The following is a 23581-nucleotide window of genomic DNA, read 5'->3' as shown; positions in this document are numbered from 1 at the left end:
CTATGGTGTCAGAAGTGCAGTAAAGTTTCTATGACATGGTTTACCTTAGTACAAACGTTAATGAATGTCCTATGTATTTTATTTGGCAGGAAAATGTCAAGGCGACAACAATCTTTTCACTCTGCCGGCATTTCAAGAAGCAAATCAGAAGGAACACTGATTGACTTTGATTCACCAAGTGCACCTACAAATAATCCAGGTAAGCATAAATATCTGAATTTTAGCTTTATGTTTTCCCCTTTCATGTTGCACTATTCCGATCAGGTTACATTAAGTGGTCTCTGTACTTTAAGATATTCTGATCTCATTTAATAGAAATCCCTGCCTTTATGGGAAATAAAAAGGAAAAAAAAACACGTTCTAAGTATGAGTAATTAAAATAAAAACACTTGCTAAAGGACTCAACTCCCCAGTATGAGTCCGGTTTGACATTCTTGGTTGTCGTATCCTAAGTAGAGATGAGCGAACCGGTCCCGGTTCGGCTCGAGGTCGGTTCGCCGAACGGAGGTCTCGTTCGAGTTCGGCTCGTCGAACGTTCGACGAACCGAACTCGAACTGCATAGGAAACAATGGCAGGCAATCACAAACACAGAAAACCACCTAGAAAACACCCTCAAAGGTGTCCAAAAGGTGACAAATGACTCACAACACAACACAAACACATGGGAAAGTGACAAGGACATATACTCATGCGAAAACAAAACAGCTGGACAAGGAAAAAGAGGAGGACACACAGATATAGGCATGGCACGCCCTTCTAAAATCATGTAAAACACCGCAAGGTGACTCCAAGCGTAGTCTCCCTTTTTTTTCCAAAAATTGGGCCCCACACACACCCACCCATTCAGTGGCAGCAGTTGTGCCCCAGTTGTACAATTCACAGCTAGATTTGCATCAAGCACATTCAAAAATACGCCATTCTTATCCGTCCCCAGGATGACATTGGGGTAGGTAGCAAAGTCTTTCCTGATCCCAGCTCTGTTCATCTTGGCTTCTTTTAAAAACAATGTAAGCAAGGGTTACTCCAAGCAGAGTCTCCCTTTTTTCCAAAAATTGGGCCACACAGACACCCACCCCATCAGTGGCAGCACTTGGGCCCTAGTTGCAAACAGGATGTTTTGATTTGCATCAAGCACATTCAAAAATACGCCATTCTTATCCGTCCCCAGGATGACACCGGCGTAGGTAGCAAAGTCTTTCCTGATCCCAGCTCTGTTCATCTTGGCTTCTTTTAAAAACAATGTAAGCAAGGGTTATTCCAAGCGGAGTCTCCCTTTTTTTCCAAAAATTGTGCCCCACACACACCCACCCATTCAGTGGCAGCACTTGTGCCCTAGTTGTACACTTCACAGCTAGATTTGCATCAAGCACATTCCAAAATACGCCATAATTAACCGTCCCCAGGATGACACCAGGGTAGGTAGCAAAGTCTTTCCTGATCCCAGCTCTGTTCATCTTGGCTTCTTTTAAAAACAATGTAAGCAAGGGTTACTCCAAGCGGAGTCTCCCTTTTTTCCAAAAATTGTGCCCCACACACACCCACCCATTCAGTGGCAGCACTTGTGCCCTAGTTGTACACTTCACAGCTAGATTTGCATCAAGCACATTCCAAAATACGCCATAATTAACCGTCCCCAGGATGACACCAGGGTAGGTAGCAAAGTCTTTCCTGATCCCAGCTCTGTTCATCTTGGCTTCTTTTAAAAGCAATGTAAGCAAGGGTTACTCCAAGCGGAGTCTCCCTTTTTTCCAAAAATTGTGCCCCACACACACCCACCCATTCAGTGGCAGCACTTGTGCCCTAGTTGTACACTTCACAGCTAGATTTGCATCAAGCACATTCCAAAATACGCCATAATTAACCGTCCCCAGGATGACACCAGGGTAGGTAGCAAAGTCTTTCCTGATCCCAGCTCTGTTCATCTTGGCTTCTTTTAAAAACAATGTAAGCAAGGGTTACTCCAAGCGGAGTCTCCCTTTTTTCCAAAAATTGTGCCCCACACACACCCACCCATTCAGTGGCAGCACTTGTGCCCTAGTTGTACACTTCACAGCTAGATTTGCATCAAGCACATTCCAAAATACGCCATAATTAACCGTCCCCAGGATGACACCAGGGTAGGTAGCAAAGTCTTTCCTGATCCCAGCTCTGTTCATCTTGGCTTCTTTTAAAAACAATGTAAGCAAGGGTTACTCCAAGCGGAGTCTCCCTTTTTTCCAAAAATTGTGCCCCACACACACCCACCCATTCAGTGGCAGCACTTGTGCCCTAGTTGTACACTTCACAGCTAGATTTGCATCAAGCACATTCCAAATCCACAAGCATTTACTCTCCCCAGGATGACACAGGGGTTGTAAATTCCTTCTGGATCCATGGCTTGTTCATTTTGATGAACCTCAGTCTGTCCACATTGTCACTGGACAGACGCGTGCGCTTATCTGTCAGCACACACCCAGCAGCACTGAAGACACGTTCAGAGACAACGCTGGCAGCTGGACACGACAAAATCTCCAAGGCGTAACTGGAGAGCTCTGGCCATTTTTCTAGGTTTGAAGCCCAAAAGGAGCAAGGCTCCAGTTGCACAGTCATGGCATCGATGTTCATTTGGAGATACTCCTGTATCATCCTCTCCAGCCGTTGACTATGTGTCAGACTTGTTGTCTCTGGTGGCCTTGCAAAGGAGGGTCTAAAAAAATTATGAAAAGATTCCATAAAATTGCTGTTACCAGCACCAGATACGGTCCTACTGGTACGTGTAGACTGTTGAAGATGACGAGACCGTCCCATGTTTGTCACGTTACAACTGGGAGATTCACTCCCTGCACCTGCACGGTTGCTTGGTGGAAAAGCGGATCTAAGATCGAGTAACAGCTTCTGCTGATACTCCTGCATACGTGCGTCCCTTTCTATGGCTGGAATTATGTCACAAAATTTGGACTTGTACCGGGGATCTAATAGTGTGGCAAGCCAGTAGTCATCATCACTTCTAATTTTGACAATACGAGGGTCATGTTGGAGGTAGTGCAACAAGAAGGCACTCATGTGTCTTGCGCAGCCATGCGGACCAAGTCCACGCTGTGTTTGTGGCATAGAGGTGCTAACCGTTCTTTCTTCCTCTGACATCTCCCCCCAACCTCTTTCAACTGAAATTTGACCAAGGTCTCCCTCATCTGCTGAGTCTTCCATGTCCATGGACAGTTCGTCCTCCATTTCTTCATGTCCTCCTGCGCCTTCCTCAACATCTCGCCTGCTACCATGCGCCCTTGTTGATCCCTGTCCCCCATGCTCCCATGCCTGGCGCCTTGGTGATGATGAACGTCTGGACCTTGGTGATGTTGTTGTGTCTTGCGCATATGAATCCTCCTGTAGTTCATCCCCTTCCTGTTGTCCCACCCCCTGACTACGAATAGTGTTTAGCGTGTGTTCCAGCATGTAAATGACTGGAATCGTCATGCTGATAATGACATTGTCAGCGCTAAACATATTCGTCGCCATGTCGAAACTGTGCAGAAGGGTGCATAGGTCCTTGATCTGAGACCACTCCATCAGGGTGATCTGCCCCACCTCTGCATCTCGTTGGCCCAGGCTATACGTCATGACGTATTGCACCAGGGCACGGCGGTGCTGCCACAGTCGCTGTAACATGTGGAGAGTTGAATTCCAGCGTGTCGCCACATCGCATTTCAGGCGATGAACCAGCAGGCCGAAAGACTTCTGGAGTGATGCAAGTCGCTCAGCTGCGGCGCTTGAACGGCGGAAGTGAGCAGACAGTTTTCGTGCCCTGTTCAGAAGGCCATCTAGGCCGGGATACTGTGTTAAAAATTGCTGCACGACAAGGTTCAACACGTGAGCCATACAAGGTACGTGTGTCACCTTGCCCAGGCGAAGGGCCGCACCCAGGTTTGCAGCATTGTCGCACATGGCCTTACCATGCTGTAGGTTGAGTGGAGACAACCATTTATTAAACTCGGACCGCAGAGCTGACCACAACTCCTCAGCTGTGTGACTCTTATTCCCAAGACATGTCAAGCTAAAGACCGCCTGATGCCGTTGCGCTCTGCTGCCAGCATAGTAATGAGGGGTGCGTGATTCCTTCTGCGCAGTGAGAACGCTGGTGGCCTGACCAGGCAGGCTTGGGGCGGAGGTGGAGGACCCAGATGAGGTGGAGGATGCAGAAGCAGTGGCGGAACTTGGACAGACAGAGGATTGACACACAAGTCGTGGGGATGGCAAGACTTGTGCAGCAGACCCTTCACCATCTATCACCATAGTTACCCAGTGCCCAGTCAGCGACATGTAACGTCCCTGTCCATGCTTACTGGTCCAAGTATCGGTGGTGAAATGCACCCGTTCACACACAGAGTTTCTCAATGAAGCGGTGATGTTGTGTGCGACATGCTGGTGTAGCGCGGGCACACCTTTCTTAGAGAAGTAGTGGCGACTAGGCATCTGGTACTGGGGCACAGCGACAGACATAAGGTCTCTAAAATCCTGTGTGTCCACTAGGCGGAAAGGCAGCATTTCGGTAGCCAACAGCTTACAGAGGGATAGAGTCAACCTCTTAGCTTTGTCATGGGTCGCAGGAAATGGCCTTTTATTTGTCCACATCTGAGGGACAGAGATCTGGCTGCTGTGTGTAGACGGTGTTGAGTAGGGTGTCCCTGGAAAAATGCAGGTTTGTGAGGAAAGTGCAGGCGGAGACATGATGTTGCCTTCATCCAAAGTTGGTGCTATCGATGTCTGAGACAGCTGTACACACTCACTTGTTTCCCCTTCCAAAACAACTGACGACCTACCAAGCAAACTGCCTGTTGCGGTTACAGTGGTGGAAGTTGTGGGTGGAAAAACAGGTGTGACAGCTGTCCCCACAGTCCTAGAAGATGACGAGCGCGCGGATGCACTGGAAGGGGCAGGCGGTGGATGGTTCGCTCCGCTAGGCCGCATTGCAGCACGGTGAGCTTCCCACCGGGCCATATGATATTTATTCATGTGACGATTCATGGAAGAAGTTGTCAAACTGCTGAGGTTCTGACCTCTACTAAGAGAACCATGACAAATTTTACAGATCACATAATTTGGGCGATCTTTTTCTATGTCAAAAAAGGACCAGGCTAGGCAAGGCTTAGAGGTCATGCGACCTGATGATCCACCCCGAATAATGCTCAGAGGCAGAGTGGTGGCTGAGGATGCAGTTGTAGACGTGCTACCAGTACTCCGACTCTGTCCAGGAAGGCGCAAGGTAACTTCGTCTTCAGTTGCATCCTCCTCCACCACCTCTGTTGACCTCCTCGAGTGCCTGACTGTGGGTTGACAGTAGGTGGGATCTAGAACTTCATCATCAATTGTTGTGTTTGCACTCCCCTCCCCCTCTGACCGAGCCTCTTCTTGCCCTGACCGAATATTTAAGTTGTCATCCCAATCGGGTATCTGAGTCTCATCTTCATCAGTATGTTCCTCATTGTCTATAACCACAGGTGTTACAGTTTGTGACAAAGGGTCAACATTATGCTCGGAAACTTGGTCCTCACGGCCTGAATCAGAGTCACAAAGGTTCTGGGCATCACTGCAGACCATTTCCTGTTCTGTACTCACTGTAGCTTGGGAGCAGACCTCTGATTCCCAGGCTATAGTGTGACTGAACAGCTCTGCAGACTCAGCCATCTCAGTTCCACCATACTGTGCAGGGCTGATGGAGACTTCAGAGCTGGGAGAAATCAAGTTTGATTGGGATGACAACTCAGAGGACTGGTGTTTTTTGGATGCGGTACTTGAAGTGGCTGAGAGGGCACTTGTTGGACCACTTGAGATCCATTCAAGCATTTTCCTTTTTTGCCCATCATCTACCTTTGTTCCTGTTGTTCGTGTCCGTAAAAAAGGGAGCACATCGGATTGTCCACGGTAAGTAGTAGACATCTTACTTTTGCTGGTAGATGGTCTATCTTCAGCAGATGATAATGGAGCTTTGCCACCTTCCCCACGGACAAAACCTTTTTTGCCTTTTCCACCACGCCTCTTCCCCTTTCCACCAGCATCTGTCATTTTGCCACTCATGTTGATTGTGACAAGATTGTGGACTGACAATGTGGTAGTAAAAATTGAGAGGTGGTGTAGATTGCAGTGGTGGTCTAGCTTTATTAACAGCAGAATAATAAAGAATAAATATCCCTGACAATGCAACTACGGCCCTTAAACTGGCAGCAAAAATTGCTAGTATAATGGCTTAGTTATAATGAGTTGGAGTGTGCAATGCAGGCAGACGTGCTGCAAATGTCTTTGCACTAGTGGGACTATAGCAAAGTCCAATAGCCACGTTTAGGATGCCACTAGGTACACTGAGTGTTTGCTAGTATAATGGCTTAGTTATAATGAGTTGGAGTGTGCAATGCAGGCAGACGTGCTCTGCAAATGTCTTTGCACTAGTGGGACTATAGCAAAGTCCAATAGCCACGTTTAGGATGCCACTAGGTACACTGAGTGTTTGCTAGTATAATGGCTTAGTTATAATGAGTTGGAGTGTGCAATGCAGGCAGAGGTGCTCTGCAAATGTCTTTGCACTAGTGTGACTAGACAACAGTCCAATAGCCACGTTTAGGATGCCACTAGGTACACTGTGTGTTTGCTAGTATAATGGCTTAGTTATAATGAGTTGGAGTGTGCAATGCAGGCAGACGTGCTCTGCAAATGTCTTTACACTAGTGGGACTATAGCAAAGTCCAATAGCCACGTTTAGGATGCCACTAGGTACACTGAGTGTTTGCTAGTATAATGGCTTAGTTATAATGAGTTGGAGTGTGCAGAGGACAGGAGGGTACAGTGGCAGGATTGTGGGGCTCTGGGTAGAGGAATGGAAGCCTGCCTTTCTATTCCCTCCTAATAGGGAAATGCAGGGAGGAAATCCCTGACCTTGGCTACACAGACGCTGTCGCTGTTTTCAGGACCTGTCACCTATGGCTCTGACCCTAACGGTTTGAGCCCTTAAAAGGACTGCTAGAAAGTGCTATCCCTATGCTGTCCAGCGCTGTGTATGCAGCGCATACAGCTGTATCGGCGATAGGACTCAGGAGGACGGAGCTGCGACAGTGATGTCTGACACCAAAGACGCAGAAGAGATAATGGCGTCCTGGAGGAAAATGTCCGGTTTTATAATGCAGGGACATGTGACATGGACATCCTATCACACATGCCGTTGCTTCTCTGGCTAAAAGTCCACTTAGCTGTGTGTGTGTCTGGGATTGGCTGACATGCTGGCCCGCCCCACTACACGCGCGCGCTTAGGGAAGGAAGACAAGGAAAAAAAAAAAAAAATGGCGATCGCCATTATAGAAACAGCAGTGATCTGAAGGCGCTGTTCACGCACACTATACACTGAAATGTCATAATAGTGTGATTCACAGAGTGACTTACACTATTACAGCGGAAACCAAGCTAGGAATTAGCTGGTTTTTTGCTGCTAGAACCGTTCTCGAACGTTTCTAGAACTATCGAACTTTTTCAAAAAGCTCGAGTTCTAGTTCGATCTAGAACAGGCCCCAAAATTACTCGAGCCTAGAACTGGAGAACCTCGAACCGCGAACCGCGCTCAACTCTAATCCTAAGATGCTTAGTGTAATCTCACGAGGGTAACACGAGGGTCAGTGGGTGCTCTCGTCCACTAGCCTACTTGTCTTCAGAAAGACTGCATGGACCAGGACTCATCTAGCTGAACACTCGCATTCGTTCCCAGTGGGCAAAACACTAATCAGACAACACAGGGTGAGGGAACCACACATTGGTAAGATTTATCGTCCCAACCTGGGTTCTCTAAGCAAATTTGTGGGCTCACTGTTGAGCAGTGAAGCAATTTTGTGAACTTCAGCTGGAACTGTGGATACTGGTCTGAAATCCTGTATAAGGAATCTTGAAGCAGTTCTGTGATCCCCCACAGCTGGAATTGTAGCGCCTCAGTTGAGGTTATGTAGAATATCTCTCTGATGACAGACGCAAGGTTCTTTTATACCACTCAGTTCTCTTACCGGATTGGTGGAGATGACTGCTCTCTCGTTGGTCGCAAGTTCAATCCAACTGCATAATTTCCCTCTGAACTACAGTTAGGTCCAGAAATATTTGGACAGTGACACAATTTTCGCGCGAGTTGGGCTCTGCATGCCACCACATTGGATTTGAAATGAAATCTCTACAACAGAATTCAAGTGCAGATTGTAACGTTTAATTTGAAGGTTTGAACAAAAATATCTGATAGAAATTGTAGGAATTGTACACATTTCTTTACAAACACTCCACATTTTAGGAGGTCAAAAGTAATTGGACAAATAAAACCAAACCCAAACAAAATATTTTTATTTTCAATATTTTGTTGCGAATCCTTTGGAGGCAATCACTGCCTTAAGTCTGGAACCCATGGACATCACCAAACGCTGGGTTTCCTCCTTCTTAATGCTTTGCCAGGCCTTTACAGCCGCAGCCTTCAGGTCTTGCTTGTGGGTCTTTCCGTCTTAAGTCTGGATTTGAGCAAGTGAAATGCATGCTCAATTGGGTTAAGATCTGGTGATTGACTTGGCCATTGCAGAATGTTCCACTTTTTTGCACTCATGAACTCCTGGGTAGCTTTGGCTGTATGCTTGGGGTCATTGTCCATCTGTACTATGAAGCGCCGTCCTATCAACTTTGCGGCATTTGGCTGAATCTGGGCTGAAAGTATATCCCGGTACACTTCAGAATTCATCCGGCTACTCTTGTCTGCTGTTATGTCATCAATAAACACAAGTGACCCAGTGCCATTGAAAGCCATGCATGCCCATGCCATCACGTTGCCTCCACTATGTTTTACAGAGGATGTGGTGTGCCTTGGATCATGTGCCGTTCCCTTTCTTCTCCAAAGTTTTTTCTTCCCATCATTCTGGTACAGGTTGATCTTTGTCTCATCTGTCCATAGAATACTTTTCCAGAACTGAGCTGGCTTCATGAGGTGTTTTTCAGCAAATTTAACTCTGGCCTGTCTATTTTTGGAATTGATGAATGGTTTGCATCTAGATGTGAACCCTTTGTATTTACTTTCATGGAGTCTTCTCTTTACAGTTGACTTAGAGACAGATACACCTACTTCACTGAGAGTGTTCTGGACTTCAGTTGATGTTGTGAACGGGTTCTTCTTCACCAAAGAAAGTATGCGGCGATCATCCACCACTGTTGTCATCCGTGGACGCCCAGGCCTTTTTGAGTTCCCAAGCTCACCAGTCAATTCCTTTTTTCTCAGAATGTACCCGACTGTTGATTTTGCTACTCCAAGCATGTCTGCTATCTCTCTGATGGATTTTTTCTTTTTTTTCAGCCTCAGGATGTTCTGCTTCACCTCAATTGAGAGTTCCTTAGTCCGCATGTTGTCTGGTCACAGCAACAGCTTCCAAATGCAAAACCACACACCTGTAATCAACCCCAGACCTTTAAACTACTTCATTGATTACAGGTTAACGAGGGAGACGCCTTCAGAGTTAATTGCAGTTCTTAGAGTCCCTTGTCCAATTACTTTTGGTCCCTTGAAAAAGAGGAGGCTATGCATTACAGAGCTATGATTCCTAAACCCTTTCTCCGATTTGGATGTGAAAACTCTCATATTGCAGCTGGGAGTGTGCACTTTCAGCCCATATTATATATATATAATTGTATTTCTGAACATGTTTTTGTAAACAGCTAAAATAACAAAACTTGTGTCACTGTCCAAATATTTCTGGCCCTGACTGTATGTAGTCAGCAGGGCTGAGGCTATCCATGTTTACAGATAACAGAGCTCCGATCAGTCTTGTATGAGCCAATGGCTAACTTCTGTTTACTTAAGAAACAATCTGGCCTAATTAAAAACAATTCACTGCCCACACAAGGGGCCAGACACTGGGTTGTCCCACTCACGTTATCACAAGATTTTGTTATTTGGAATGAATGAGCACTGCCAACATCATTCAAACCAATTGATAACTACTGCATTAATATTACTGATCGGTAACTGCTGTACTAATGATGAAGGCAGCACTCTTTCATTTCAATGCCCCAGATCTTGAGATAATACTCAAGATCTCCTATCTGACACAAAATACCGCGGTATGGGGGTAATAGGTTACAGCTGAATATTTTGGAATTCTACAAGTCGGTCTTTTAACCTCAGTGGTCAGTTTTATTAATTGTATTTTTAAATCACTTATATAGAGAAATATTTAGTGCATGGTTAGATACTATTTTCATTATAATAAAAAGGGCATGGATAGGTACGCTATAAAGATTATCTGCTCTTTTAGGTGAGTTTTCCAAATACGTTTATGATGGTTTTTGTACATGAGGAATAGCCGTATTTTGGGGTTTTTATATTACTTGTATCCTCCATATTTTGGGGGCAGGATACTTGTTGTGTAATGACCTTCTGCAGGATCAGTCACTAGGAGCTGCAGAAACTTATTTTTGTGTCTCGTTCTCTGTTTTACACCTCCTCTTCTACCCTTAGACTTCTATAAATAGCACCTGTAGTCTAATTCCTTAGTGAAGACAGAACTGAAGACAGATTTGAGCATTTTTTTAGTGTAAATGACAAATGAGAGTAAAAAATGAGTGATGAGTCAGGAGAGAGGCATTTTTCTATAAAAAGATAAGCTACAGTATACTTCATGAATTAAAAATCACTCAAATTATTAGTCATGTTATAAAGCATGAAAATCAGGCCAGTTCTGGACATATTAGACTAGTTTGTGCCCCTGAAGCAATTTAAACTTGTTTTATGGGATAGGGGTAGAAAAAAACATGTTTTTGTCTGGTTTAGTGTGAAATGACAAGTACGCTTAAACCCCTATCCAACATATTACATACGATCACCCTATTGTTCTCTGCTGTTAATCACTCAAATACCGCTGTCAATCTCTGACAGCAGCATTCACAGCGCACAGTCCAGGGGACACGTCGTTTGCCAGATCACCATGCAAACAACAAGACCTCATGCAGTTCCATTACACCAAAACTGAAAAGGTTACAGGTCTTGGAAAATGGTGACAGAACCAAAATTATTTTTTTTTACAATTTTCTCAATTTTTGTATAATATATACTGCGCAAAAATATCAATGCAAAACGTTTGTGTTTGCTCCCATGTTTCATGAGCTGAACTCAAAGACCTATGACTTTTTCTATGTACACAAAATGCCTTTTTCTCTCAAATATTGTTCACAAATTTGTCTTTACCGAGATAATCCATCTTTTCAGAGAATTCGTCAGTACATCCCACTAGCCTCTCAACCACAGACCACATGTAACCACACTAGCCGAGGACCATGCAGCATCTTAACCTCCAAGATTGCCTGAGACCAGCCAACTGGACAGTTGCTGCAACAATCGGTGCATAACCAAAAAAATCTATGCACAAGTCAGAAACCGTCTCAGCGGAGCTCATCTGAACGGTTGATGTCCTCATCGTAGTCTTCACCTGAATGCAGTTCATATTTGTAACCGACTTGGGTGTGGAATGTTCACATTCAATGGCATCTGGCACATTGGAGAGGTGTTCTCTTTAATGATGATTGCCAGTTTTCACTGTAGAGGGCAGATGGAAGATTGTCAAATGGTGATTACACCAGATACTGACTGGTTTTCTGCCCCAACCCTTCCCCCCGGACCCTAACAATTTTGTAAAACTGCACATTTTAGGGTGGCCTTTTATTGTGGCCAGCTTAAGGCACACCTGTGCAATAATCATGCTGTCTAATCCACTTCTTGATATGCCACACCTGTGAGGTGGATGGATTATCTCGGCAAAGGAGAAGTGCTCACTGACATCGATTTAGACAAATTTGTGAACAATATTTGAGAGAAAAAGGGATTCTGTGTATATAGCAACAGTTTTAGATCTTTGAGTTCAGCTCATGAAAAATGGGTGCAAAATCAAAAGTGTATTTTTGTTTAGAATATTATAATATACACTTGGTATTGCTGTAATCTGACTGACCTGGATCACCGTGTTGACAAAACATTTTGACCATGTAACAAATACTATAAGATCAACCCCTCTCCCCCTCCCCCCCCCCCAAAAAAACATGGCGGAATTGCGGAGGGGAACGGGATTTTGCATTTTCACCACCCTTTGAATCTTTTTCCTATTTTCTAGTATATTGAAAGGTAAAAAGAATGGTGCCATTCAAAACTACAGCCTGCCCCCATTAAAAAACAAGCCCTTGTACGTATGTCGGTGAAGGAATTAAAAAGTTATGGTTAGAGAGAGGGTTAAAGAGTGAAATCCTGATTTGATCATCCTGCATTGTAGCTGACGGTACATAGACTAACCTAAACATTGCATGATAGTTTCAAATTGAACATGATGAGCAATGGAAGTCAATGGGAAACTCAAGTATTTTTCTGGAAGACCCTAACAAGAGGGCTGGGGGGTGCGTGCAGGAAAATCTCTGAAATGGATGGAAGCAGCTCTCAAATGGAATGGGAACAGCATGGGGAAAATGTCTGGACGCATCTCTGACTCCCAGGTCACTGCTGGGAACAATGTTGTCAGAGTGTTACACCACTTTTATGGACTAACAATAAAACATAAAAAAAATTGAAGAAAAAATGCATTTTACAGGAAAAAATGTTCAGAAACATTATTTCCTGTATAATTTTAATGACTTGTATTCAAGGGAAAAAAAGAAGAAACAAACGCCTACTTCACCCCATAAGCTATGTAGCGTTTTTGCAGTTTTGCATCGCGTTCAATTTTGAAAAAAAATGCTGGAAAAAAACTGAGAGTTGACATGCTGCTTCTTTCAAAAAACGCAGCAGTTTTCCATGTCAGGAAAGAAAAAATATTGTGTGCATTAGAGCTTTTGCCCGTATTGTAAAAATAGTCTTTTAATTTGCAAAAAAACAAGACCTTTTCTTAATATCCTGTCCATCTCTCACTGTATTTCCCCATCGTCTATGACTCCAGTAGATGACATAGTAGAGGGGGAAACACACCTATCGCTAGTCACTGGTAAATGTAATTTTAACATTTAATTCAATTATTTGGGCATGTGGTGTGTGACGTGGTCAGACACATCCTGTTTAATTTATGAAGGAGGGACTCTGAAATCACAAAGCCTATGCAGACAATGCAAAAACTGCCAAACATGAGAAGGAAGCAGGACTCCGATGCACTGTGTGCAAGGGCTGCCAAAAATTAGGACTGAAACACACCCTGGAAGACATGTAAAGGAGGGCCTCACAGTAAAAAAACAAACAAACAAAAAAACACATTATTAAGCAATGGGACTCCTAGACCAGTAAAGCCTCTTCATTATGAGCAAGGGCTGCCAAAAAGTAGGTACTGCAATACACACTGGAAGACACATAGAGGAGTATCTCGGAATACATTTTTTTCCCATTATTAAGGAGTGGGACTCCGTATCACTACTTAATACATTTTTGAACAAGTTTAATGAAATATATCAAAACTAATCTGTCAATGAATAAATTGAAAGATGCTATCATGTTGTGGACTGTGGAAGAGATGTATGAGACCAAAAGGAACACTCATTTCCATCAGCTGATGCTGACATTTGACAGCGAGAAATCTACTTCCCCGTCCTTTACCGCATGCCATTTGCATATAAAATTAGGTAGATGTAGCTTTGGTTTTATGGTTCAGCAGCAAGAACTGTAAGGCTATAATCCCTGCCTGTATGCCTGTAATCCAAACCTATCCCTCCTCCAGCAACTCTCCATACAGTGAATGCAGCTAACAGTGCTATTAATAGGGTATAGAACAGATGCAGCCCTGACGAAGGTTTTTTGGTTTTAGGTTCCAGCAGCAAGGACTGTAAAGGCCACTTTACACGCAACGACATCGCTAACGAGATGTCGTTGGGGTCACAGAATTCGTGATGCACATCCGGCCTCGTTAGCGACGTCGTTGCGTGTGAAACACACGAACGACTGTTAACGATCAAAATTACTTACCTTATTGTTGATCGTTGACACGTCGTTCAAATTCCAATTATTATTGCTGTTGCAGGATGCAGGTTGTTCATCGTTCCTGCGGCAGCACACATCGTGTGCTGGTGTGACACCGCAAGAATGAGGAACATCACCGTACCTGCGGCTGCCGGCAATGAGGAAGGAAGGTAGGTGGGCGGGATGTTCCGCCCGCTCATCTCCGCTTCTATTGGGCGGCCACTTAGTGATGTCGCTGTGACGCCACACGAACCTCCCCCTTAGTAAAGAGGCGGTTCGCCGGCCACAGCGACGTCGCCAGGCAGGTAAGTACATGTGACCGTTCCTAGCGATGTTGTGCGCCATGGGCAGCGATTTGCCCATGACGCACAACCGACGGGGGCGGGTGCTTTCACCAGCAACATCGCTAGCGATGTCGCTGTGTGTAAAGTGCCCTTAAGGCTATAATACCTGCTTATATGCTTCTAATCCTAACGTATCTCTACTGCAACAACTCTTCCTACCCTGTTTCCGGGGTACAGTGTGCCGAGAGTCACGTCATCGGGTCTTGTATGTATAAACCCGATGACGCTATGCGGCAGGCCAATCACAGTAATGCCAGTAGCCAACATGGCTATGGCATTAGCATGATTAGCAGGCAATCCCCGCTTGTTAGTGGCTGAAAAACAGACACAACACTTGGGGTGAGGACTCGAGAATGGCGCTTGAGCACCAGGGATACTCAATTGAGGATTGAGCAGTTGGGACCATCACTAATCTTGAAACATTCTTGCAGAGAAATAATTAACTTTAGTAACTTTCTACAATATTTGCTCTTCAGCATAAGAACGTACAATTAATGATTTACTTGGAGCAGGAGGTTTTTGTCAGCAGTTTTCGAGCCAGCCACCATAAAGAATGAATGTAATATTGGTATATAGATATATTTAATGGGAAACTGTCTGTGTCTATGCATCACTTTATTAGTAGCTAATAGATTATGTTGTTATATCTGGCACCACGTTGGGTATTTAGGCAAGACAGACTCTTAATTATTTTGAAATAGCAAGAATTTCAGCACTTAGGATATAAAGTGCTAATAATGTCCTACAGTTATTTTAAGAAATTAGTGATAGGTTTATAAATGTGCAAATAGTATTTTTTGTAATTTAGCTTTATTTTTATGCAATTTCTATATTAGTAATTTTTATTTTTGGAACTGTAAAAGGAAAAAAAGAATAAACGTTTCTAGCATATAGTGTGTTAAAAAAAACTGTACTAAATTTGGTTGGCTTTCTGTAAGGGCAGTTTTACACGACAGTATTTTTGGTATTGGTGCAATCAGACAAAACATCGGACCGCACTCGGACCAATGTTGTTTTTTGGGGCTGCGATCACATTGGAACCATATATATTATATAAATTCTCCTATATTTAGATATCATTTGTAGGGGGCAATACTAGAGTTGGGCATCAGTGGCTTCTTCTATGAGTAATTTGCTTGACTTAAATTTTATGTTGTTACATCTTTATTTTATTTTAACCCGTTAAAATGATGTCATGTGGCCATGTTAATAAAAACTACCAATTCAGCATAATATTTTTTATTCTATTTTTTTCATAACAACTGGGGAAAGTTGCACATTTCTACTATTCAATAAGTAAATGATTATGAAAATAATGGTACAATATTTGCAGGTTGCCTAACTACACAAATGCCATCACAGCTCAGTGTGTCCTACAGTAAAAGCATTATAAAAAAATATCAGAATTCTGGTTTTACTTGAAAACAAAAATAGGTAATAAAGTCCCTTCAAATTTTACAAGTTCCACATATAAAATGTTTTTAAAATTAGGATATATTAAAGGAGTTGTCCACTTTTCAGACCACCTCTTCTCAAGTGCTATATTCCCCCGTATGTACTAACAAGAGCGTCTACTGGCCTCTGGTGCCGGCACCATTCTAGCTACATCGGGGCTTCTGTGATGTTGTTATGCCACGTGAGCCCAACAGAAAATAAGGAAGTAAGAGAGAAGCGGCCACTGTAGATTAAACTAATGCCAGGAAGAAGTGAGAGCTGCTACTGACCTCCTCCAAATGTTATTTACATCCAAAGAAAGGGAGAGTGAAGTGGCCGCTGGTTGGCTGCTCAGGTAGCATAACCTCACGGGAGTCCCAGCTCTGGCATCCATTGAACACTGCCAGCACCAATAGTGCTTATAGGCTCTTGTTATCTTATTTGGGGCAAGATGGCAGTTGAGAAGGGGTTGTCTGAGAAATGGACAACCCTTTAAGATAAACTAGGAGCATAAAGTGATACAGGGATAGTAAAAATCTTAACGTTGTATAAGTGCTAAATGTGATATCGGTCCAAAAAGCTTCAGCATTATTCCGTATATCTCCGTATAGGGAACAGTGATTACAAATCTGATAACTTGAAAGCTAACAAAAAATGGAAGTTATTTCTGACTTGACCTATATCGGTCTCCACCAGAAGGAACCATTGACAAACTGGAATATTTAATATGTAGATAATTATTTCCAGATCTCAACATTTCACCACATTTGTAATAACATGGCACATCAAGTGCCCAAACGAGCATGACCGACAATGACCGAGAATGTGCACTACCATGATTAAAGGAGTGGTCTGAAATCGAACTGAATTTACATCCTAAGTTATTTTTTAATTAGTTCCATAACCAAAATTATTTTATACTAATATATTTTATTCTAATATGCTGGAATTACAAATTTTCTAACTGCATTATTTTACTGTTTAACATCTTATTTTTTGATGACGCTTGATTAAGAATCCCAGTACATGTTGTCGCTGCCCCTATGCAATCACTAAGATGACGTAGCATTAGTGATGCTCATTTCAAGGGCTGGGCTAGTGATGTGCACATTGTGAAGTGCACAATAACAGTGCGCTTGTTACGCTTGCCACTGGTGATGGTGAAGTGGTAAACAAAAGTGGACCCACTTGACCACAGGGGTTACCCGGGCTTAGCCTTTAGTGGGAGGGACTTGACTAAGCACCAGCCACGAGGCAGACACCAGTTGCCACTTCCAGGGCAGTGATAGGCACTGTAACAGCTTATCCCCAGGGTAGGGGTGGACACAGTTGCTGACTGGCAAAGTCTAATGTATACAAGGACCACTGGGATGGCTGAGGCAGATAGCAAGGCCAGGACAGACAGGCAGAGTCACAAGTGTGGACTTGGACCATCAGAACGGCTGAGGAAATATAGCACAGCCAGACGTAGAGGCATCGGGGTTAGCGACAGGACCGGGAAACAGTAATAGGAAAATGTACACTGGGCGGACACAGACAATGGAGACTAGGACTTGACAGCTAGTTAGCTAGGGAACAGACCACTAACTAACCACATTGCTCAGGCACCTCCCCTAATGGGAGAGTGCCTTAAGTACCCAGTGCATTGTAGTGATAGGCACTTACAGGAAATTGTGCTCTGGCTTTTCAAGATATGATCAGGTGTGCATGCATGCACCCTAGGCGCATTCCCAGGAGGCCTGTGCGGGATGCACAGGCCCCAGGAGAAGAAAGCAGAGGGTGCTACAGTGTTGTTTGTTATCAACAGAAATATCCCAACAGATCAGCTAGCATCAGAATGCGTTGCTAGTGTGTCATGTAAGAATAATACTCGGCGTGCACCCCAAGTGACATTTATAGACCAGCACCACCCCCGTAAGTGACATCTGTAGACCAGCACCGCCCCTGCAAGCGACGTCCAAAGACCAGCGCCGCCCCTGCAAATGACGTCTAGAGACTGGCATTGCCCCCACAAGCGTTCCAGATGTTTTTTTCCAATCTTTGGAGGAACTCTTCTGTAATCAAAGGAGTATTTTTTTAACCCAATTCAAAAGTTGCATTCTTTTGGGGCCTATTGAAAAAATTCTGATTTTCTTAACAAAAAGTTGCAAATTAATGATGGGTAACAGAACAGTAGTATTTTTTTTTTTTTACTTTTTGCCAAATTTAATAAAAACACACAACTGAGACCTATAATGGCAGAATAATAGCGTTATCTGAAGTGACAGGTTCCCTTTAAGTGCACATTCTTGCATTTTTCATTTAAACAGCAAAATGTATTCTGTTTGAGTTAATCTAAGTCTCCTAATAAATTTTAATTACTATAAGTACTAAAGTTGTGATGACTGCCAAGTTTTCAGAAGTCTTTTAAATTTTGATTTACTAATTACATCTTCCATGATTGAAAATCTGAAATACCTGGCATCAGTGACTGGACATTCAGACATTTTTTAACCCAAATTTGAGGTTTTGTTTTGTTTTTCATTTAAATGTTGCATGCAATGCAATTCCAATAGAATTGTCTATTACCATTGCAGGAGTAATGCCTTTACGTACTTTATTAATGTTAAATTTAAGGAAAACTCTCACAATCATTTTTGCCCCTACACTGCCATTAACTGCACCTACAGGTGCTTTTATGACTTTCCAACCTAAACTCTATAGCTATTAAACTCTTCATGGCCATTTTCTGTTTTTTTTTTCCGTTTTCGTCTTTACCTTCTCTTGTTCCAAGAGCCATAACATTTTTATTTTTCTATCAAAACAGCCGTATGAGGGCTTGTTTTTTGCAGGACGAGTTGTCATTTTGAATGACACCAATAATTCTACTACAATAATAGTGCAATTTCATTTTTTTTTATTTTTTTATTTACCATGTTCACTATACAACTGACTTGGCAATACGATTCTCCAGATCAGTGCGAGTACATAGATACCAAACATATATATAGTTTTTTCTTTATGTAATTGATAAAAAAAAATCAGAAATTTTTAAGAAAAAAATATATCTTTTTGTCACCATTTTTCTTGACTCGTAATGTTTTCATTTTTCGGGATCTGAGACTGTGAGAGGGCTTTTTTTTCATGTTGGAACAGAAAAGAGCCTTCCACAAACTGTTCCCTTACAGCTGTAAACTACATTTGTCTAAAATGTCCTGTTCAGAGTTGAGCGGATAGTGAAAAATCCTGGTCTGGCGGCTACCCGGCGGGTTGAGAAAGAAGTCCGGATCCGATCCGGAGTTCGGCCCCATATATGTCAATGTGGAGTGGAATCTGGGGACGAGAGAGAGAAAAAAATAATAATAATAATCCGGATCGTGCACCCGGAATCCCGTGTGGGTCGGACTCGGATCTGCCGCTCAAACCGTGCGGATCCGGATTTTGCCGATCCGGGTCCGCTCAACACTAGTCCTGTTATCATGAAGAATTAAGATTTATTTTCTTTGGAACTAAGGAACTAATGTCAAGCCTTAAATTTCAAGTCTGTAACATTGTCCCTACTCCAACAAACTTTACAGTTAGGCAACATTATCCTGACATTTGATTGGAGAGATGCATACATTCTCCTGACATTTGCCAAACAGACTCATCCATCAGATGCCAATAGAGAAGCGTAATTTACTTCAAAGAACATGTTTGAAGAGTCTAGTGTCAGCGTGCTTTACATCACTTCAATTGTGCTTTGTGATATAAGGCTTCCATACAGCTGGTCATCCGTGGACATTGCCATGCCATGAAGTTCTTGTCACACAATTTTTAATGCTAGAGGAGGTTTGGAGTCTGCAGTTGAGAGCCGAGCATTGGACCTAGGCAACCCCACTCTGTAGCTTTACATGGTCAGTCAGTTTGGGGCTGAATTGCTGGTGTGTCTTCCACTTTTTAATGACCCCACTCATAGTGGAAAATTTAGAAGGGAAGACTTGTCATGAACTGACTTGTTACAATGGCGACTTCCCGTTACAGGATTGCGGTGGTATCAGAGAGCTCTTTAGAATGAGCCATTCTTTCACAAATGTTAGTAATAGCAGATTATATGCCGAAGGGCTACAATTTATACATCTGTGGCAATAGGATCCAATTAAATATTGAGGTTCCCGCATACTTTTGTCCATAACTATATATGCATACATATTTATATAAATTATTTTTTGCTGTGTTCACTAATAGAGGTTTTAGAATGGTGAACGCATAAAGCAAACTACCGCTAAAAGATAATGGGGGTGATGCTGCTCTTCTGATGAGTTACATTGGCTGCTGGGGAATCTTGCCTTTCTGGCTGGATGTCCCTTGGGCTGGAAAATGTCATCACAAGTCAACAGTGACAGCATCCAATACAAGCACATTGCCAGTATATCTCGCCTTTTCTTACATGTACCAGCTGGCCTACAGAGCTTCAATTAAACCATTTTACAAACTGATACACGTGACACTTTGTGAGTCTCACAAGCCTCAAGGCTCTTATTTTGATTAAGGTGCATGCTATGTCAAAACTTGTTATATGAGTTAAACCAACAGCAGACAATATATATAGGGGAATGTTTATAAACTTTTTTCTTTTAAGTATAAAATATTAGTGGAAGATTATGGAGTTTAAATATTGTGACTGGTTCGCTCTTACTATGGTTGGAGATTTGGAAATACAGTACCTCACTCACTTGTATGCATCTCTCCAATCAATATGTTTTAGGTTTTTATCATAGGAGAATACCACAGAAACTCTACTGAAGAATGAAAATCCTCTGCAAATATCTTTGCTTCCTTGTGCTTAAAAATGGTTGTCTGGAATTGTTTTTTTTTTTTTTATTTTGGGTCTAGGAACTAACAGGCAGGTAGGTAGTTGCTAACTACTTGCCTGTTTTGCCCAGGGCAGATCTCTGTTGGAACAGAGCCATCATAGTTCATAGATCATTCCTGATGGCATTCTGAAACTTCCGCTATGCTACATTGAGGTGGGGAGACTGCCAATGTCATGCTGATTGACAGAGCAGCTCTCCACTGTTTAACTGCGGGGAGCCGGCTTTCAATCAGCCTAATGTCGGCAGTCTCACCCAGATGACAGTGCAGCCCAGAATAAGAGATTGTCCATTGACATGAACAATCAGAATCGCCAGCAGGACCGGTTTGTGACCACTCTAAGGAAAAAAAAGCAGGGAGTTAGCTACTACCTGTTTGTTAGTTCTTAGTCCCAAAGTAAAAACTTTAAAATAGTCCAGGACAACCACTTTTAATTACAGAGGTTTATGAATAACAGACATGTCTCAAGAATATCCTGCATTTTTGAGAGGTGCCATCAGTGAGCAGTGCAGAAAAATGGTGGCCATAGTGTTGACTGTTAAAATGGTAGAACATCTTATTGTATGTATCACATTTCTTTTTTTTTTTTCCACAGAAAATTTGGGAAACAAATTGGATCTCCTTATCAATTGGTCAGATGTGTTCCAAGACCATTCGCAGAATTTTCAAAAGCGGACAAATCCATTTTGGAATGGACTTTCAGAATCTAACCCTTTTCTGGATGATGTGGTTCAAGCCAACACATCAAGTGATCTAAGAGTGTCAATTTTAAAAGAGGACCCTTTTTTGCTCTTTAGGGATTCAGACAACCGAAATTCAGTCTCAAGTTCTGGAGATGAACTTGACATAGATCATGTCCTGGATAAAACATCAACAATACAGAATGGAAGATCTAAAAGTGTTTCATATCTGGATGATCTAGATGATGCACAATCTAATGTCCAGGAGATTGATGGGCAGATTTTGGCCCCAGATTTAGAGTGGCTTCAGAATGATAGAGAAGCCTACAAAATGGCTTGGTTGAGCCATAGACAATTAACCCGATCGTGTCTTGATTTGGATGTAATGAGTCAAAGTCCCGGATGGGGGCAAACACAAGCATCAGATACTCATGTATTTTGTAGAATAGAACACAAAGGAGGGTCTGTACAGCTTCCAAACTCTGACATAACGCTCCATGTTCCTGAAGGTCATGTTAGACCTGGGGAATTTCAGGACATCTCTTTAAAAGCTTTTCTTGATCCACCATGCTTGCTAAACAACAACCTGTCAACTAGCGTTAGCCCTCTTCTAGAAATAACACTAAGCAACATCAATACAGTAGAAGATCTTTTACTGGAAATGAAAGTTGCAGCTGAGGTAAAGAACGATCCATATAGTCAAGTCATGACTGATATTATAACCTTTTACAGCTACAACAAAGAAGGTCCATTCGAAAAAATCCCAGATGGCTACCTATACAATAATATGTTACAAATTAAGTTACCAATTCTTAGTCGAATCACATACATTGTGTGCGCGGCACAGGCCAAGTCTGTTCAAAACCAATCCAGCAGTGTTTATGACTACATTCAGAAATCCATGACTGTAGCGGTGTATGGACCCAAGCATATACATCCAGCATTCACCACGGTGCTAGCTATTATGGGACATAACTATACTCCAGATAAACTCACCGTGGATGACCTAAAAAGACGCGGAAAAAATTTACCACCACTTGTATTTCAACTTTGGGGGAAACATCAGTTTGTATTTCACCAAATGCAAGACTTATTGATTCATTTTATTACAAGTGACTCATGTTATTCAGTAAAAATGACAGATAATAGTAATGAAATCAAACTGCAGCAGCTGAAGGCGGGTAAGATCATTCGTGCCCAATTCCCTTTCTCATTGAAAGGTGGCAAAGATATCAGCGCTTTTGTTTTTACTGTCCAGATCAAAGACAGCCAAGGTTCAACATTAATATCGGAGTTTCCAATCAGCACCCCTAACGCTGCTCCGAAAATACACTGCACTCCAAAAAGTCAAACCTGCCTACAAAAACGCAAACAGGTTTTGTCTACCCCGGTTATGCCGATAAGGAACACTGTGAAATATCCTAAGTTCCAGGATAAGACTCTGAAGATGCTCAACTTTGCTGTGACATTAAAAACTGTTCTCAGGCAACAGAAAATTGACTATTTCTTGGAATATTTTAAAGGAGACACTATTGCCCTTCTTGGGGAAGATAAAATTAAAGCTATAGGTCAAAACAAGGGTAAAGAATGGTATGTGGGTGTTTTAAGAGGAAAGGTTGGCCTTGTACACTGCAAAAACGTAAAGATTATTTCCAAAGATCAAGTCATTGATTTTTCCGACGTGCATTTTACAACCAAGATGCTCTTGGAGCAGATCACACTGCCATTTAAGAAATTGACTTATATATACTCATCTGTGCTATCCAATGTCTCCGACAAAGTACAGGACTGGAGATCTTTAGCTGACGCTCTTGGTTACTCACATTTGTCCCTGGACGACCTCAGTCACACTCTTCCCGAGAAAGAGTCTGATAGAGTGTCATGTGTTGTGAAAAAGCTGAAAGAAGATTGTCATGCCGACTCCAAAAAGAGGAAATTTCATTATGAGCTTATTATGGTAGGTATTCTAGTCTTAATTATATTTAACATTAGGGACATAGGTCTACTTATCACATATGCTGTAAGTGAATTAGGCAAATAATGTAACTTTATGTTACACAGTCCAGTATGCTATCCTTAGAAATCTTGATTATTTGTACTTTTTTCTTTGGGTTAATGTTGCCCACTCACATGACTCCTAATGTCAGGTACTAATATTTAAAAGCAAGCTCCACTGTGGAAAAACTAGCTGCAATTGACGGTTTGTACCACAAATCTTACATCGTATCTAAAAACCTTAAATTTTCTACAAATGATCAACAAATCTAAGTAATAGCAATAAAAATCTATTTTATCATCAGTAGATTATAGTCATTGATGATATTATATTTCTCACTGG

General features: G+C 42.5%; 1 protein-coding gene across 1 annotated transcript in view; it reads left to right on the top strand.

Annotated features, from left to right (window-relative positions):
• Positions 1-23581, top strand: part of MACC1 (MET transcriptional regulator MACC1) — a 92699-nt gene that overhangs the window by 60448 nt on the left and 8670 nt on the right. Inside the window, exons 2-3 of the mRNA XM_075315379.1 lie at positions 90-199; positions 21159-23200. Coding sequence (XP_075171494.1) covers positions 94-199; positions 21159-23200 — 2148 coding nt within the window. The 5' untranslated portion in view covers positions 90-93. The remainder of the gene's footprint in view (positions 1-89; positions 200-21158; positions 23201-23581) is intronic.

This window comes from Anomaloglossus baeobatrachus, chromosome 6, assembly GCF_048569485.1.
Source record: "Anomaloglossus baeobatrachus isolate aAnoBae1 chromosome 6, aAnoBae1.hap1, whole genome shotgun sequence".
In the NCBI taxonomy this organism is placed as follows: Eukaryota; Metazoa; Chordata; class Amphibia; order Anura; family Aromobatidae; genus Anomaloglossus; species Anomaloglossus baeobatrachus.
The sequence above is the reverse complement of the archived record's forward strand: the minus strand, read 5'-3'. Positions and strand labels throughout refer to the sequence as shown.